The sequence below is a fragment of the Corvus kubaryi genome, unplaced genomic scaffold (assembly GCF_017639235.1).
Source record: "Corvus kubaryi isolate FWS band 111438036 unplaced genomic scaffold, C.kubaryi_AGA036_p1.0 78, whole genome shotgun sequence".
Lineage (NCBI taxonomy): Eukaryota > Metazoa > Chordata > Aves > Passeriformes > Corvidae > Corvus > Corvus kubaryi.
The window spans coordinates 7881350-7900319 of NW_024582065.1; the positions used below are offsets into that span (position 1 = coordinate 7881350).

At 57.4% G+C, this 18970-nt stretch overlaps 1 protein-coding gene across 2 annotated transcripts in view; it reads left to right on the plus strand.

Annotated features, from left to right (window-relative positions):
- Positions 1 to 721: 721 nt before the first annotated feature.
- Positions 722 to 18970, plus strand: part of NOTCH1 (notch receptor 1) — a 42569-nt gene continuing 24320 nt past the window's right edge. For both annotated transcript variants that reach the window (XM_042052280.1, XM_042052281.1), the window contains exons 1-2: positions 722 to 949; positions 2629 to 2710. In XM_042052280.1, the coding sequence (XP_041908214.1) occupies positions 892 to 949; positions 2629 to 2710 (140 nt within the window). In that variant the 5' untranslated portion in view covers positions 722 to 891. The remainder of the gene's footprint in view (positions 950 to 2628; positions 2711 to 18970) is intronic.

The following is an 18970-nucleotide window of genomic DNA, read 5'->3' on the forward strand; positions in this document are numbered from 1 at the left end:
GGGTCCTTGCACGGACACAGCGTGGGTCAGGCTGGGCCTGGGGCCTCCTGTGGTCACTCAGTGGGCACTGTGGCCCCAGGGGCCGTGCAGGGACTGGGGGGGCTGTACTGGGGAAGCTATGCAGGAGCTGCACTGGGACCATGGGGGAGCTACACTGGGATCATGCAGGCTGTGCATGGCGGGGCTGCACTAAGGTTAGGGTGGGGGCTCAACCGAGGGTGTCTAGAGCTGCACTGGGGAAATTTGGGGCTGCTTGTGGGGGGCTGCATGGAGGTGTCCAGACCTGTGCTGGGGCTCTGCAGCAGCTGCACGTGAGAGCTGTGCTGGAGCTGCACTGGGGATGGGGGCCTGCACTGCGGGATTTGGGGGGCTGCAGGGGGGAGGCTACACCGAGGGTGTGCGATGGCTGCACGGAGAGAAGGAGCTGCACCCGCTGCATCCGTGTCTGCATGTGGGGAGCTGCACCGGGGGTGTCCGGTGGCTGCACGGAGGGAAGCGGCTGCCCCGGGGCTACCCGTGGGTGCTGTGCGGACCCCGCAGCCCCACTCGCGTCCCACTCAGGGACCCTCTGTGGCGGGAAGGGGGTTCCCGGCGGCGGCCCCCCGGGCTGGGCAGGGAGGAGCGTCTCGCCCGTCCCTTCCCATCCCCTCCCGTCCCGTGGCGCCCGGCCCGCCCCGCACCGTCCCGTCCCGCCCCCCGCCGCCCGGCCCGGCCCGCCGGGGCTGAGCAGCCGCGGGAGGCGCCGCGTTCGGAGTCGCTGCGCTCGGGCGCGCTGTGTTTGGGGCTCCCGGCGGGGCGGCGCGGACCCGTACAGGCACCGGCACCGGCTCGGCTCGGCTCGGCCGAGGCCCCGCGGATCTATGCGGCTGTGAGCGGCGGGAGCAGAGCGGGATGGAGCGGCTCCTGGCGCCCGGCCTCCTGGTGCTCCTGCTGCCCGCCCTGACGCGAGGTGAGGGCCGCCGCCGCGGGCCCCGCACCGGCCGCCCCGCAGGAAGTTTGCCGGGAGCGGGGCCGGGCGCGGCGGGCACCGGAGCCCAGCGCCGTCGGGGGGGGTCCGGGCCGGGAGGTTCCCGTGGGAACCGGGACTCGGCGCCCCCGGGGGGGGCCCGGAGCGCGGCGCCCTCGGGGGGGGGGGTCCGGGCGCGGAGTCCTCGTGGGAACCGGGGCTCGGTGCCGCGGGATGCGCGGGGATTGAGCTCGGCTCTTGAGGGAGGACCGGAGCTCGTCGCCGCCGGGAGAACCGGGGCCGGAACCGTGTAGGGAGAGCGGGACTGAGCCCCGCGGGGGTGGCCGGAGCTCGGTGGAGCCGGGGCCGGAACGGCGCGGGGGAGCGCGGCTGAGCCCCGCGGGGGTGGCCGGGGCTCGGTGCCCCGAAGGAGGCGCTCGGGGCCGCCGGGAACCGGAGCTCGGTGCCGGGGGCTGCCGCGGGGAGCGGCGCTCGCTGCCGTCGGGGGGAGCGGAGCTCGGTGCCGGGGGAGCCGGGGCTCGGCCCGGCCGGGGGCGCGCAGGGCGGCCGCACTCCTGCTGCTGTTCTGCGACAGCTTTTGACCGTTTTGCAAATTTTTCTCGGTTTCCTGTTTCTTGAAAGTCGGGGCCCCGCGGGGGCCCCCCTCCGGGGCGGGTCCGGGTGCTTCGGAGCAAAGCGCTGCGCGACCGTCGGGGGCAGCGGGTCGGGGCACCAGAAAAGAGCCCCAAAAGTGGCCGGGGGTGCAGGACGCAGTGGGGGGCACCCCATCCCGGGGGGTCGGGACCCTGCAATGCCCCCCTGCCCCGAGGCCGAGCTAGCAGCCTCCTCTGGAGAGCCCTGAGAGGATTTTGGGGAGCGAAGGCATGGGGGCTGCTCCCACAACAGAGCTGGGAGCCCTCGGAGGCGAAGTTTACAGAAAGTTGTGCCCAGCCGGAGCGGTCCCCGGCACCCCACTCCATCTGCCGTGGAACAGGGAGCCCCGGCGGGGTGTCCCCGGGGTGCGTGGGCTCGGCACCCATCCAGGGCAGGATCTGGGTTGTGGCGGTGGCGGAGCGAAGCTGCAGTCGCTCGATGTGAAACTGCCCCGGCTGCACACGCGTGTCGCAGAACCAGTTACCGTGAAGAGCGAGCGGGCAGAGAAGGGGAAGAGCGAGCCGAGGTGGAAATCGGAAGCGATTCTGGTACTTTCAGCGAGTTGCTGTGGTAACTCTGCAGAATTTGGCTCTGAGGGCTAGACAATGAAACCTTTACTCATAGCAAGTTATGACGGGCGACTCATTTCGTGACCGAGCTCGTGGTAACTAATGGGCTCCGGGGTGGATGTTTTTTCCCAAATGGCGTTTGTCAATCAAGGGCCTGATCTGGGGTTTCTCTCTGTCAGTCCTCCTGCTGGAGGAGCAGGCACAGCCTACCCTCAAGCCCACCCTGGGTTTATTTTTAGGTGAGCCTCTCAGCGCAGGGGCCACGCAGTCCCTGCCCCCTCCGTCACCCTGCGGGTGAGGGCTGCCGGGTGCTGCACCCCTACCTCACCAGGCCGTGCAGTCACAGGGGGTCTGGGGGTCTCAACAAGACTGTCCCCAGCATGGGAGACACCAGGGGATGTAGACCCCCACTGCCAGCAGGGCCCTGAGCTGTGGCTAATGCTGTCCCTCTGTTTGCAGGTTTACGGTGCTCGCAGCTTGCCGAATCCTGCCTCAACGGGGGCAAGTGTGAAACTTCTCCCAACGGGACGGAGGTGTGCCAGTAAGTATGGAGCAGCCAGAGGATTTTCATCTCCCCCGACCAAAGTTATTGACATGCATGTTGACTTTGCTTTGAAGGCTCTGGATTTAATAGGGCAAGATGCATTTTCTTTCCTTGAGTGGCAAGAATAACCTGCTTGTGTAGGAGTCACCGCGAGTTTGGCAGGATCGGGCTTTGTTCCTGGCTGGGTGGAAAAACATGGGCAAAGGGCCATGTTTTGCTGGTGTTAGCCTATGCAGACTGCCCTGCTGATGGAGCAGGAGGTAGGGCCAGCCCGCGGCGCTCCTTGGACCGTCGGGCAGGGAGGGAGGTTGTCTGTCTGTCTGTCTTCCAGCTACTCCCTCCTGGCCCCAAAGCGTTGCCTTTCAGTCCTTTGCACACTGGGGTGACCAGTACACCTCCAATAAACGCTCAGGAGAGATTCCATGGCATGGCTCTGGCTGCTGGAGCTGCCCCAGTGGTGTCCGTGGGCCGACGAGGCATCTCCAGGAGAGCAGGGCACCTCCTCCTGCAGCCCTGCCAGTGCTGGTGCCAAGCTGTGGTCTAGCCTGGCGTTCCTGGTGGGACCTGGCACCCAGGCTGGGGCTTTCTCCAAGCTGATTGTGGGGAAACGGATGTGTAAAGCATTGGGACTCTTTGAAGGACCAACCGACCCACCGCAGCGATGGCCGATTCACTCCAGGCTCCCAGGGAACAATAACCAAGAGAAATGAATAAGACTCCAGCTCCCCTTTTAAAAGTATTCCGTAAAAGAAATGTGAATGGGCAAGGCTCTGTTTTCCGGCCAGATTTCCCCTCTGCCTGTTGAACACGGCCTGAGCTGCGAGCAGGCGGGGAGACGTTCCCACCCACCCCAAATTTCCAAATAGGAAGTCCTCGGCGGAGGAACCTGAAGGCATTTCCAATCCCAACCTGTTGAATGGCAGTTTCCCTTGACAATGTGAGTTGCTTTTTTGCAAATCCGCCTGGGTGCCGTTACTCTGCCCAGTAGCCGGGCACCTCCCGCCCCCTTCTCCAAGCTGAGCCCCCCAACCCTTTGGTGCAAATAAATCAGCAAATCAATCAGGCACATGAGCAATTTAATGGACAAAGGCTGGGTCCCTTTGTGAGGCACTAATGAATGCACGCCACTTTTTTTTGCACAGAAGCCCTTACCAACGCTTGACGCTCTAAATCTTGTTTTCTTTCATTCAAAGAGCGACAGCTGGGATTCGGTCGAAATTCGGCAGCTATTGTTAAGGGAGGCAGATTAATGCTGTGTGACTAATCATGTATGGCTTCCCAGAATGCCCAACCCTCCACCCCCTCCCCAACCTTACACCCCTCCTTTTCCTTGTGGTCATTCTTTCCTTTTTTTCTTAAGTCTCTGCAACTCCTGATTTACATTTCATGTGCAGATGGTGATGGAATCTAATTAGATCTGATGTGTGCGAGCTCTATTTGGAAAAGCCTCCAAAGTAGGCTTGGGGTGGGTTGGTTTTTTTTTTTTGAGAGAAAAAGTTAACTTTAAAGAACTTCTTGGTTACTGGCTGTGAATAACCACTTCTCTCTTGGCTGCAGATGCTTCGTGAGTGTGAGTTACTTTTGCAGGAGCACAAGGTGTGTGCTCTGGGTGTGTTAAAGCTCTTGTCCCATGCGGGGCGATGGGGGCAGATATTGGAGGTACAGCCAGACTGAAGGAGGTGCAACTTCCCAAGTTACCTGATAGCAACTCGCAAGATCCTGGTTTCTCACTTTGTTTGAATATCTCTTGACAAGGAGTTTTGCTTCCAAGCTTCTTAAACAAAGCAGAGCCAAGAGCACAAGATAGCAGACGCAGAAAAGCTTGGCACTGCCCTTTGGCGCCTGCGTGAAATGCACCATTTTGGCTGCTGGCCACATCTCTGCTTGGCCTGGCACTTAACAAAGTTTGGCCATAAAGCCCCTTTGTGCTGCCCCCACAAATCCAATTAGAAAGTGGAGTGAAATAAATAGCGTACGAGGGGGACGCTGCTCCAGAGGACGAGTGTCCCGGCGCTTGTGGCGGGAGAGAGCTCGTTGGGTTACGTGGAGCCGACTCTGATAACTCCAACCCCAGGTTATCAGCCCTGTTACGGAAAGGGAACCGCCAGTGCGAGACCAGGAGCTTTCTCTGCCTTTTATTATTTTACAGAGATAGTTTGTAAAGCTCCAGGTGCCTTATCTTGCTTGTCCCTTTGCCAGGCAGTGCAGAGCACGCAGGGCTTTAACTGAATGGAGGGGACCGAGCATTGGATTGGAAGGCTTGAGACAGAAGCGCCCTAATTAAGCTCCTCTGGAGCTGCTTTCCATCTTGGCAGGGTTGTCCGGGTCTTCCAGCGCAGGAAGAGCAGCAGCAGAGTTTCGTGGGTCTTGCACAGACCCCAGCTGAAGGCACTGGGTGTTTTTGTCCCAGAGCTGGAGCTTTAAGAGGTCCAGTGTGGAGCTGGTGGCTGCTGCGGGGCTTGGCGTGAGGCTCCGTGGTGCTGGGGAGCTGTGGCATTCCAGAAAAGACACTCTCCTTGGACTAAGGCATTTTCCCAGACTAAATGAGAAGGTTTTTCCAAGAGGTCGTTTTGACTTCTAGTGATAGCCCCTAATTAGACTGTTGGATAACTCTAGTTTTGACTGGCATCCCTGCAAATGAGCCGGGCTGATTTTAGTTCCCTGTGCCATGTGACATTTATTCCCAGGACCTCCCTTGCTCCGCTAGTTAAAAGCAGATGGCAATGAAAGAGGGCTGAGCTTCCAGCCCTTCTCCACCAGCCTCTCACTATTAAAGCCAGAGGAGCTGTGCCTGGGTTCTCCTCTCGCTCAGAGGAGCAGAAGAGACGGCGGAGGGAAAGAATAAGTTAAATTAATCACCGGGCTTGTGCTGAAAAGGGGGAAAAGTCGGTTTGCTAAAGTACTTCCTCTGTTTATGAATCAGCGCAGCGTTGTCGTTCAGCCAGGGCAATGGCTCCTGAGCTGGTGCCTGTTGCCACCACCAGCTTCCACGGGCAGCTGGCCAGAAACATGGGAAGAAGCATTCTGAGGGGGACCATAGCGGGAAGAGGTGATTATTTTAGCTCAAAACTCTTTCAGGAGACAACCAGGAAGGCAGAGGAGTGATGTGAGCCCCACAAGTTTCTGTGCCCTTCAAGTTATTCAACTGCTCAGTCATTGTTATCTCATTGTAAAGGGCGGAAGTTTCCTTCTGGTTTGGTTTTTCTCATGTGCTTTAACCCAACGTTATTTCCATGAAATAATAACAAAGAAAAAATGCAGTCTCGGTGCTGGAGAGGAAGAGGGTGGAGTGTTGAACAATCAACCAGAGGAAGCTCTTAAAGAAGTAGACGAGCAGTGATTCAGCCATGTTGAGAACTCTTGTTGGCTCTTTCGAGTCTGATCTCATTCTCGGAAAGAACAAGGTGGAAATGGGTAAGAGGGGAGATTAAAAATACCAAAGTGTCACCTGTTGCGGATTCCAGTGGAAGAGAAACTGAAGCCCAGCTGCTGAGGTCATTGGGACAGCAGTGAGGGTTTTAGATCTTGTTTAAAAGGATTTATTTGTATCTTTGCTCTCTGTCTCGATGGTTGTCAGTTGTCTCAGGTGGTCCCACTCACTCCTGCTCTCTGGCCTTGGGACTGTTTCACTTGGGCTGAGGTTTTTTGCTTGGTTTCTCTCATGGCTTGGGTACCTGTGGTGGCCAGAGGGTTGTCCTGTGTGACCAGCATGGGATATGTTTGAGAGGAGATTTCTCAGTAGGTGCCTCAGCAGCACCCACAGCAGAGAGGTGAGCAGGAGAGATGGGGTGATGCAGAGGGGATCAGAATTCACAGTGGTCTTCATCACCTGAGATTATGGGGCTGTTCCCCACCAGGTGCTCGAAGCTGTGTGCTCACAGAACGGTTTGGGTTGGAAAGGACCTTTAAAAGTCATGCAGGGGCATCTTCAGTTTTCACGGTCTTGTGGTGTGAAGCAGTGCACAGGGCTCTGCTCCCTGGGACTGGAGGTCACTCGCTTCATGGTATGGGGTATGTTTAATTCCACCAAAATCTCAGCACCTGACTCGCTGTCTTCCTTCCTGCTGGCAGCCACAACACGTCCATTTGTTCCAGCTGGTGCCTCACACCTGGCCTCGCCTCCCAGGCTGTAATGGTTTATTGTATGTAGCATGAGGGTGACACGTATAAGTCACTGCAAGACCAGGCTATTCACCAATTAAGGGCTCGGACAACATAATCAGGAGGCAGTTAGCAAGTTTTAAAATAACATTGTTTGGAAATTAACCTGCTTTTTCCAGGCCTGGAGGTGTGGTGACCCTCGTTTTGCTCGTGTTGGTTGGTGTCCCAAGTGGTAGCGGCGTGTGTACATGAGTGGAATGTGAAATTTATAGAGCATCAGTGTGTTTAACGAGGGAGTAGCCTCAAGGTGCACTTAGGGAGAGCTGGTGAGCTCTGGATCTGGATGGAGACTTCTCTGTGGTTAACGTGCTGCCAGGTGAAGGTTTTGCACCATGTGTTGGGGCTGCAGAGTGGAAGAGCCTCTGGGGTAGAACTTAAACTCCCTTGGGAAAGCAAACCTGCAGTGGGGTCTTGGTTGAGTCCTGTCTTCTTCCCAGTAGCCAAAAAAAGTGTTCAGGGCTCCCTGCTCCACTCAGGGCTGTGTGCAGCCATCCTTGAGGACTTGCCAGGCTCCTGCTGCTGCCTGTGGTGGGGCAACACCGAGGGGCACTTGGGCTGCCCACTCACCACTCCCCAAGCTGGGCTATTCCTGCAGCTCTTTGCTTTGTGTTCAGGGTTAGAAGGACCAGCACTCTGGAGAAGGGATGGTTTGGGGTGCTTCCAATTTCTTCCCAAATGGTGTTTTCATCTCATGACGTGCCCATGGCACAGGGAGCTCAGCCCTGAAGGATGGTGCTGCATCCACCCATCGCAGCAGCTGTGCCCAAATCCCGTCAGTCCCTGATGCTGCCTTGCTGCATGGTGCCCTCATGAGCCCGGATTTGCTGCAGCCAGAGTTCTGGAATGAGCACAGAAATGCTGCTCTGGTGTCAAGGCGGAATGTTGCAGTTTTGATCCTTGGGTATCTGAATGTGGAGGCACCCAGGAGCAGAGAGGTGTGAGGGTCAGGCTCTGCTGGCTGGACTTCATAGCACAGCTCCCGTGTGTGATGTTGGGAAGGCTTTGCAGCAGCTGCTGGTCCCACTGACACCAGACCATGGCAGCTCCCCAGGACAGTTAGAGATGCCCACCTGGGAACTCCCCAGTGTTTAACACCAGGGTCTTGCTGGTAGAGCAGCTCAGTGCTGCTTCCAGCTGAGCCTCTGGCTGGGTGTGGTGGTGCCTGTTCTCACCTGGACACCCACATCTGGACTCTGCCTTCCTCTAGTGCATGCCTGGTGGGTCACACGCTCTCCTGTCACCTCCTCGTGCTGGCAGGTGCCCCATGGGCAGGGTCTGTGGTTCAGGACAGTGTTGGGGTTTCCACATATCTCAGGCAATTTGCTGTTGGTTAATTGATCACTCAATAGTGATCATGGAACTGTGGAATAGTTTAGGTTGGAAGGGACCTTAAAGATCTGGTGCCATGGGCAGGGACACCTTCCACTAGCCCAGGTTGCTCCAAACCCTGTCCAACCTGGCCTTGAACACTTCCAGGGATGGGGCAGCCACAGCTGCTCTGGGCAACCCGATGATGCTGGAGGTTCCCATTGGTAAATGCAGTGCTTGGTGTGAGAGATGCAGGAATAAAACCTCTGTGAGGCGTTGGGGATGGGGGAGAGGTGTTTGGCTGGGCCATATGGGGAGCTCTGCCCCCAAAAAGAATATTTTCACGTGGAAGGAACATACAGTGATCACTGAGTGCACCTAACGGGGCAGCACTCGTGCCCACCACCTCACTGCAGCGGGGTTCATGCCATGCTTAAAGCCAGCCATACCCAGAATCAGTTCTGTTGGGAATCACAGAACGCTCTGAGCTGGAAAGGACCCACAAGGATCCTTGAGTCCAACTCCTGGCCCCGCACAGAACAAGCCCAAAATCCCAGCATGTGCCATGGGAACAGGATGCTGGTGAGAAGCGAGCTCGGGGTGTGCCTCCCTCGCACAGCAGTAATTAATGTCTGCTTTAAGCTCTCACCCGTCACGTCCTCCCCTTCCCCCCATGGCAGCCTGGAGTTAATATTGGAAAAGCCAGTTAAACAGTTAATGTTTAGGCCATGGTTATTAGGCCCTTGCACATTTCCAGCAAAGGGAGCCGAGGTGCATTTTAATGGGAAACTTTCATGCTCAGTCAAGTTGCAAAAATTTATTTGCACCCAAGTCATTTTCTCTTAACAAGTTTTCACCCTAATTCCCTTCCCCAAAACCTGAATTTAATGGTATTTATATGGGAAGTGGATTTATTAAGTTTTAATGATGCTATAACATTGCCCTTATTTAATAGAAGGGGCACCCTGCAGGCAAGGGGCCTGGTGGTGGTGGGCTGGGAGGGCTGGGTGCCAGAGGGGCACCCAGGCCTGGGGGAACCTGTTGCTTTGGGCTTGATTTGAGGTCAGTGGCTGAGAGTGGCAGTGCCAGGTTTGCTTCTACGCTCTGGGCTGAGCACGATCTGCTGTCAGGACTGAGCTTCGCATCGTGCTGCCGATTCCTCCTCATCCTCCGTGGCTCCTGGTGTGATGTGACACTACCTGTGCCTGTCACACTTGTCCCCCAGAGGAGCATGGCAAGGAACCTTTGGCACTGTGGTATTTGGCTTTGTCAGCTGCTCTGTCCCATGTCAGTGGTGTGAGGGGGACCCCAAGGGCCACACAGTCCCTGCTGGCATCGCTGCCTGGGGATTGAGCATTTGTCAGTGTCCACGGGTTTGTTTTTAGGAATTTTCTGCTGTCAATGAGCAGCTGTGAAGGTGAGCATATCCCCAGCGCTCCTGCCCCTCTGGAGCATCCCTGCTTGGGGGGAACAGGATGAGACCCTCCCGAAGGCACTCATGGGTGGCTAACCCATGGGATGGCTCCTCTGGAGCAGGTGGAGGAATGTGGCTGTCCGCTGGGATGTGCAGCACCAGCGGCTCCCGCGGCGGCCGCAGCTTTGGGGCGGGCTGGGAGAGTGACCCCGCGGGGGAGCAGCCCGGGAGGAGGGGGAGCCTGTCCCCGGCCCCCAGCCCCTATTAAAATGTTAGACACAGACCTCCAAGTCAAAAGGCAGGGCGACAGACGGCCCTTTCACAGGGCCTGCTGCTCCCCACAAAAGGGGGGTTTCCAGGGGAGGGGGGCAGGAATGCGGGCTGCGGCCGGAGGGCAGAGCCGCCACCATTGTCCCGCTCCCTCGGCGAGGGCGTCATGTTGACACAGGGATTTCTGCCGGCAAAAGGTGTCGGAGGCAGAGGCTTCCCTCCCTCTCTCGCCGTTTCCTTGGTTAAACTCGGCAGCAAGAGAAATCCCGGGATACAGATCCCGGGGAGCTGATACCCGTCTGCTCTCGGGTGTTTTACGTCCCTCAGCACATGGTTTCCAAGTGGGCAAGAGTTTTGTTGGTCTTGTAAAGGGAGACCAGCAGCTTCATGGCTGTGGGGCCGAGGGGAGCTGGAGCCATCCCTGTCTGGCCATTGCCACCTTTGGCCATTCCCCATCCCACCGAAACCTCCCCAGCAGGAATTGCTCTGGCTTTCGGTTGGCTTTGTGCCACAGGGGCACCCGTGTGCTCTGCAAAAACCCCCCTCTCCTCCTTGTTTATAAATATCAGGGCTAAATTTAGCTTGTTTAAACTTTTGGTGGCTGTTCAGATCCTAATCGTAGGTTTTATGTTCAGGATTAGACGAGTGGGATGGTGGGGTCACGAGTGGGAGTTTTCCATATTTGGCTCTGGGGCAGCGCAGTGTTTAGCCAAAACTTGGTTTGAGGGGGAAAGGGGAAAAAAGAAAGAGTCCATCATCACTTAGTGAGATGGTGACACTGGGGCTGTGTGTGTGCCAGAGCTCTGAGAGCACAGCAGAGTGAATTCAACCTGCATGGGCAGCAAGTGCTGGGTCCAGAGCGGGGCAAAACCGGCATTTACCCAAAAGAGGTGGGGAGGGAAGAGTGACCTCAGGCACCAGCAGTGCCGGGCTGGCGGGCAGCCTGTGGAGATAGAAACTCCTTATGTCCCCCCCAGTTCTGACTTTTTCTTCTGCTGGCTTAAAGAATAAAACATTATGAAAGGGGAAAAGTCTAGAAAAGAGGAATCAGAGCAGGGAGCAGTTGCAGGGAGTGTTCTGAGATGCCACAGGGGTCGGGTGCCATTCCAGTGTCTGCTGGGCACTGTGGGTGCCTTTTGGGGGACCTGCCCAAGGAAAGTCAGGCAGGTGGGTGATGGGACCATGTGCCAGCCTCAGCCCAGGCTGTGTTCCCTGGGGATCCTCTGCTGGAAGCACATCCTTCATGGTCACCCCATAAATGGGCTCCTGCAAGAGAAGGAGCAGGGGCCGGGATGAGCGGAGTGAGCCGGGCTCCCACAAACAATGGGGCCGTGCCGCTTTACACCGGCAGAGGATATAAAAAACATCGACTGGGGAAAACAAATATTTCATAGCAGCCATTGTTGAGGGTGGGAATGAAGCGAGTTTTGTCTTGGGCTCTTCCTTCGACATCTTTCATGTTTGTTTGTGAATGAAGCTCCATTGAGAGGCAGCTCCTTCCCAGGTAGCCAGTTACCACCCGTGAATAGCCTGGCCACTCTGCCTAGTAATGGCATTATATTGTTTTTCATTACAATGGGACCTTTGATTCCCAAACCATCCTGACTAATGTCTGCTTAAGAAACAAAGCCATTTTTTTTCCATCATAGGAGGAACAGGGCTCTAGCATGTTTTTTCCCCACTCCTGTCCACGGGTATATCCAGCTTTGGGAATTCCTTTAGTTTCTCTCCAGATGAAAGTCTGGATCTTAAAATCTCAATTAGATGACTTGGGCTAGGTCAAAAATGAAATGGAACAAGAAAAAAAAAAAAAACACATCAAAGACTTGGGATTGAAGTTTGCTTTTTTAATTAAACAAGAATGGAGATCTGCTCTTGCTTTATTAACCTGATGTCACTTAGAGTAACCTGCTGCTTTGCCAACCACCTCCCTGTGTGAAACTCTGCTTTTTTCCCAGGCTGGTGTCCCAGGGTGTTTAATAAAGCAGGACCTGGATGAGACTTCTTAAAAAACCACCACTTAGGTCTTGTGCTGGGTTTTGGTACTGGGAGCTCCGTCGTGGCTGCTGGAGGTTTCTGTGGGGCTGTGCTGGCGCCGGGGCAGCTTTAGGGTGCATCACCCAGTCGGGGTGCCCCACATGGGTGAGGGCAGCTGGGCAGCTCTGCCTTCACGCCTTGGCTCCCCTGGGAGCTGTGGTGAAGCCTTTGGTTTCTTAACAGCCACATGTGCCAGAAACCACCGAGTGAAGCTGCAGGTGAGGTGTGGTGAGCCCAGCCATGCCCGCTGCCAGAGGGGGCTCAAGCAGCCCCCCAGCCCATGGCTGCCAGGGAACAGGGAGCATGTGCCCCAGGGAGGTCAGGGCAGCATCCAAAAGTGTTCTTTGTCTCCCTGCACTCATTTCCTTCTGCAGGCTCCTGGTGATGCCAGGCAAGGAGGTGGGGGCAGAGACCAGGGTGCTGAGCTCTGATTTCCCAGCTGGATCGTTTTCCAGACCCCCCTGCCTTCCCCTGGCTCCAGAGTGTGCTTCTGTGTCGGCAGGATGTTTCCAAGGCAGGAAGCCATCCTGGAGACCATATGCACCTGTTGCTCCATGCACCACGGGAGGGATTCTTGGGGAGGCAGTGGAATAAGAATGAATGGAGTAAGACGGAGTAAAGAAGCAGGTATCTTCTCTCAGCGACATGGAGACATATCCCCAAGCACTGGCCTTTTCTCTGGTCAGACGGGAGCCAGGGGAGATCAGTGTTCCCTGGGCTGGCAGTGAGCAAACGTGTCTTACGGGGGAGGGTGTGACTTCAGGAGAAAGCTGGGGTGTTGCTCCCAGGCTGTGCCAGGCAGGGAGCCACTGGCACAACTGGAAAGGTGACTCTTGTGCGTGGCTGCCTGATGGAAAGCAGGCTCCCTACTGCCTGGGCTCTGTAGCTGCTGGGGTGAGGAGAAGGTGTGGGGCAGGGGGTTGTGGTTCCTGCTGTCAGCCCGGGCATGACGGTTGCCCCCAGAGGTGTGGGGACAGCGGGGCAGGGCCGTGTCAGCGTTCTGCACCTGGGAGCAGCCTGCAGTGGCTGTGGGCTGTTGTGCAGCTAAGGGAGGCTCTCCTGCGGGTTGTTTCTCCTGCCCTCAGCTGTTGCCAGCAAACGTGAAATCTGAGTGTCCTGCTCACGTTCGGCCACTTGCTTCGCTCCAGGGGTCCCGACCACGCTGGCACAGCCATCCGCAGGTCACGCAGCACATTTGCTGCTGCACAGGGCTCTGGGGGTGTGATGGTCCCCTGGGGGGACCCTCTGCATCGCTCAAGGTCACAGCTGTGCTCCTGAACCTTCTCTGTGCTGGGATGGCTCTGCCTGAGACTCTGGGGCTCATCTGAGGTGGCTGTTCCGAGGTACAGGTACCGCGGAGCAGAGAATAGCATCCCCCAGCCCAGCCTGTTGGGGTGGGGGCTGCTCCCCATGGTGGGAGACCCTACACCCAGCACCAAGGAGTGTCCTGGTCCCATTAGTCTCAAGTGCCCCCAAAATGGTGCTCGAGTAAAGACCTGAGCCTGCCCTGCTCAGCTTTCCCACGCTGCTTGTACCTTGGGGAAAACAACCACAGCCGTTTATGCTTCCAGCAGCTGAGGGTGAGGAAGAGGTTAGGTGATAGCAGAGCAGATAAGAGGCAGCCTGGATGTGGGGCCAGGGACTGGGATGGGGCTCCCCACCAGCCCCCCGTCCCCTCCTGCTGTGTGGGGCTGCCCCCTGAACCTCCCCCTCCATGGGATGGGCGTGGGGGACAGCCTGTGCATGTGCTTCAGTTTACACCTGGTTTCCATTTTGCTTGTTGGCTTTTTTGGTACATTTTAAGCCCAGAGTGGGTTTTACCTCCAGCCCTGCCACGACTTCGGGGTCCCTTAGGAAGACGCGCTGGGGCCAGGCAGGAGAGCAGTGGGTGGTGTGAGCTGTGGGGTGATGCAGGCTGAGCCCCCACATCCAGGGCATCCCTGTGCACCTCTGAAACCCCCTGTCCCCAGGCTGTGCTTGTGCAGGGCTGTGCATCCCAAATTTGAACAAAGCCCCCGTGCCGCCATGTGGGAGCCGTGCCGGGGCGGGCTGGGCTGCGGGAGCGCCTGGGTGTCATCTGTGCTGGCCCTGGCAGATGGCAGCTTAGTGCAGAAAGGAAAACATTAGTCTTGGGTCAGAGGTCACAGAAACATCTGCCTCGGGATGCTTTCAGTGCCCGCATTGCTGCGGAGGGACAAAACCTGTTGCTGGTGGGTTGGAGGAGAAGCCTCGCGCGCCGCGAGCGGGGACGGGGCGAACAAAGGGCTGGCAGCGCCAGAGCCACACACGGGGAGCACCCAGAGCAGAAACCACAGGCTGGGGGGGCTGGGATGGGCACCCCAACTCTGCCAGCACTGCTGGTGGGTCCAGGAGGTGCTGGAAGCTGTGGCAGCCCAGCGAGCAGAGGTGTAGAGCAGAGCTGAGGCAGCAGCGCTCGTAGGCTCTGAGGCTCCTGCAGCTCATTCATGCTTTTGATTATCTGACCTGCTGAGCTCTGCTGGAGCCTCGCTGGAGTAGCTGCAGCGTTGGGCCACTGGTTGTGACTCCTTAAGGATGTGCAGCAGACACAACAAATGCACGTGCCCGTGCTGAGCAGATCCTGATTTGGCCTAGGCTTGGTGCTGGGAGCAGAGTGGGAATTTGGGGCCGCTGTTGCTGTTCCCAGGCTGTCCCCAGGGACTGCTGTCTGACCTTGGACAAGGCCTTCTCCGTCACCCTTCACACTGGCCATGAATCATGCAGATTTATGGGCCGGCAGCTCTGTGCATTATTAATCGTGTCCCCCCTCACCACAGTTTGCACTCGGATGCTCATTCCGAGGGGGAAGACACATCCCAGCCTGGTGCTGTGGGAATCCAGCTCCCAGCCTCTGCCTGACCCCCCGAAACAAAAAGAGCCACCGGGATGGCCGGCAGCCCCAGACACCCAGGGGGTGTAAATCAGCGTGTTCACCCCTGCAAGGAGCATCCTCATCCACAGGGATGGGGACTGACTGCTGTCCCCTGTCCTGCCTGGTGCTTCGGTCACAGCCTGGTCCCTTGGTGGAATGGAACACGCCCCAGAAGTGTAGAGGGGTGAGGTTGTCTGCTGGAATGGTGCTGAGAGAGGGAGCACTGTGTGTTGGAGCAGGGCTGGGCTATCACAGGGATCGGGACTGGGATCAGGATGGGGATGCCGTCACCCTCCCTCAGTAGCCAAAATGGAGCATTTGGTGCGTCCTCAGCAGGTTAATGAGTCAACGGAAACAATGAGGGAGACACACTGGTATTTTTAGCCATTCCTGCCTGGTTTGGGAACGGGGTGCTCCTCATGCCTGGAGCTGGGGGTGTGTCCACAGCGGCCTCTCCGGGGCTTTCACAGAGGCTCCTCAGGACCCCGGGCAGCTTGGCCACATTTCACCGCCTCAAAGCCGCTTTCTAATGGCCCTCCTGAGCTGTTTTGATCCTGCAGCACCCGCCCTGTCCTCTGCCAACACATATATCTGTAATTAAAGCCGAGCTTTCATGTCTCCTATGCTAATTTCCATGAGCTGCTTGGGGTTTGGTTTGGGTAGCCCTGGCTTGGGAAATGCCAAAGGAAAAACCACAGGGTGATCTTCACCTGGCTGAGCCCGCGGGGATGTCGCATCCTCCACGTCTGCTCACCTGGAATCCCTGATGCCACCTCATGTTTTTTATAGAAAATAAAGCTCAGCTCCCTGGGCTGAGCTTTAGGAGAGGTTTTTAGTCCCTGGAGAAATGATGAGGTTATAGGACATCTGGGAGTTAAACTTAGCTCTGCTGAATCCAGCCTTTCCAGACCTTGAAAAGTGGAACAATAACTACAACTAGGATCACCCTGATTCTTCACCTGGTTTTTGATCTCTTGCTTTGCATGTGAGACTTGTCTCCAGGCTTTCCTCTGCAGCCAGGACTCTCTGAATCTGCTGAGGTCGCTGGGCTTTGAAATGCAGCTCCAATCTCTGTCTGTGAGTGAGCTCTGGGACCCGTGAGGGGAGGGGACGGTGGAATTCATCCCGTGGCTCCATCCACAGCCAGGAACGTGCTCTTCCCTGCTTGTCTCAGACCTGCCGTTGCAGAGAGGGCAGGAACAGCCTCGTTCTGTGCGGAAGCATCTACAGAAGGTGCAGGGGCGGTGTGGAGGCTGCCAGGTGTGAGGGAGGAGGATGTCCTGGGCACTGCCTTGGAAAAAGAAACCAAGATGATTTAGAAACCATGGAAAGATTTGAGAGGCTCCCCATGCTGGGAGCTGGTGTGTGCAGCGGGTGGGTGAGGGTGAGAGTTGCTGGGCACATACAGAGGGTCTGTGCTGCACAGCCCCACGTGGCATGGTAGAAACTCCTCCATGGGTTAGAGCAGTGACTGCTGGAGTGTAAGGGTGCCTGTGCCGTATTGCTTTTTTCCCAAAGATTTGCTGGGAACACCCCTTTCTGGGAGGAGAAATGTGGAGCCTGAGCGTACTCTGGTCCCAGTGGCCCACATGTGCCCATCCCAGCCCTTCCAAGCTGAGCCTTTCCCTGCCATCTGCTGCACTCTCTTCACTTCCGGAGCTGATTGTGGCCATAAATCGGCTCTTAACACAAACAAATAGAAATTAATTTTAAAATAGTCTACCAACGCTGTGAAACTTGAGGGACTTCCTGAAGCACAAGCCTGGAAAGCACCTGAGCAGCCCAGCCAGGCATGAGGCAGTCCCCAACCCAGGCACTGCCAGTGATCCCAACCCGCCCTGTGCCTTCAGGCAGGGGCTTCCCTGTCCCTCAGGCTTCTTCTTCCCATCACTAATTAACCTCCTGGCTAATAACCATGCCCAGATTCAGGCTAGGATTTGCTTTGGTTTCCCGCCTGTGTGCTCAAACCCCCACTTGCCTGCGCTGGAATTGGAAACGGTCCGAAAACTAATTGGGTGGGAGGGCGTTGGGCTGTGTGCCCCTCTCCCCGACCTCGCGGCGCAGGAACCCCAATTCCAGAGAGCCCTACTGGCCTCCTGCCCTGGCCTTGGGATGCCGAGCATCCCCTCCTGCTCCCCCAGCACCGCGTCCCTCTCCCATGGTGGCACCAGCGCGCCGTGGCAGCTCCCACCGCGCTTCCCGGCGCTCTTTGTCCAGCACCAACTTTTTCCTTTTCTTTTTTTTCCTTTCCTCATCCCCCTTCTTTTTTTTTCCGCCTTTCCCTCCCCTTGGAGCCTCCCGTGACGCTGCCCTGTCCTCCAGCCTCCGCGGGAACGCGGGGGGATTGTTTTAAGGCAAGAAAAGCGTGTGCGGTGCGGGGAGGCGCGCACGGGGGGTTTTGCCAGATGACTGCGCAGCCGAGCGGCGTGCCTGTGCCTGCGCCCGTCCCCGCGCCTGTGCCTGCGCCCGGCCCCGCACAAAGAGCCCTTCTCAGGCAGCCCCAACCTCCGCATTCCCCCGCGCAACCACCCAGAAGCGCCGTCGCCCCGCGGCCGCGGCGCCCGGGGCTCGGAGCCGCCGGCGAGCCGGGCACCGTCCGCGGGCGCCGGCAGCTGCTGTGCCTCATTAGGATGCACACCTGCTCCCCGCCGCCCTTTGTGTGCCGAGCAGATGCCCTGATTTATTATTATACACATTTTCTTTTTCATTTGGCCTGGATAATGCCGTCTCATTAACTCAAAATGTCTCCGAATCCTGACAAATTCTCACACAATCCCCAACAATGAAATCAGAATTGGGTTAAAAAAAAAAAAAAAAAAAGAAGAAAAAAAGAAAAAAAAGAAAAAAGTAGGGGAAGAGGAGGAGAGGGGGAGCGGGGCTGAAACGTGGTCTTGCCGCCGGCAAAGCGCGGTGGCTCCGGGCTGGAGCGGCCGAGGGTGGGGTTTGCTGGTTGTGCTTCACTGGAGGAGCCCCATGATCTTGTTTCGGGGGTTGTAGGTGACTGCTGTGCTCTGCAGTATTCCCTGGGACCCCCCCTGCTCACCCCCTCGCCATGGGAGCCTTGGAGGCCATGCAGGAGGCTCGGGAATGCAATGTCCCACCAGATCCAATGGCAACAGGTGTGAGCTCGTGGTGCCCTGAGCCCGGCCTGCCACAGCACCGTGGGGACCACAGTCCCCCAGTGCCCAGGTGCCATTGCCTTCCCCACCCGTCACCTCCAGCTCCTGGCCGTGCAGGATCCCAGATTTATTTCTGCTCTCAAGGCCTCTGGTAGAAACCCGTGAGCTGAGCGTGGTACGCCCTGTGGTGGCATTGCCATCGTGGTGTGGGACAGCAGCGTGCCAGCACCACCTCACTCCTCCCATGCCCTACTCACCATGACTGCTCAGCACAGCCCAGCCAGCACAGAACATCCCCTTTGGAAGAGCTGTAATGTGAGCAGAGAGGGCTGGGGACAAAACCTGTGGTGGCATCATGTGTTGCAGGCGGGATACAAGAGATGCCACGCGGGAGCGTTCGTGCCTCACCCCTGGGATTTTTTGGTATCAGGTGCACAGCTTTGCTCTGTCCTTACCTTGCCCCCTCTGCAAGGTCCTGCCAGCCACACATCCTGCCTGGGCCCACCAGGATGGCTGGTGGGATTTGCCCTCGGGGCATATTGCCAGCCCCAGTCCTGCTCCAGCCCAGGTGGCCAATGGTGACAGATGGTGAAGCCAGTGGTGGCATCGGGGGTTCTTTTCTCAGGGCCCCCACGCAGAGGGATGCAGCAGCCAGGGCCACTCACCCTCCTTGTGCAGGATTTGGCTTTGGGGAAGCTCTCAGCTGACTGTGAGGAGCAGGAGCATGTCCCACCTGTTGCCAACCGATGCTGAGCCCCTGCTTAATTTGCGTTTGAGTGTTAGGATGGAGGGAGGATAAAAATCCCCCTGGTGAAGCAGAGACCCCAGCATGGGCAGGGACAGGCAGGGAGAGGGGCTGTCCCCATGCTGCCTGGCCCCATGGATTTGGCGTGGGTATGGGGATGCTCCTCTTGTCCCCACCATGTGTCCCTTGTGCCTTGGTTTCCTCTTCAGCAGGGAGGGGAGGGAGAAGACTCTCCCTGCGATGAGACGCAGGATGTCAGCGCCGCGGCTGCGGTTGTGCAAGTCGGCGCAGGCCCCTCCATGGGGGACGCCTT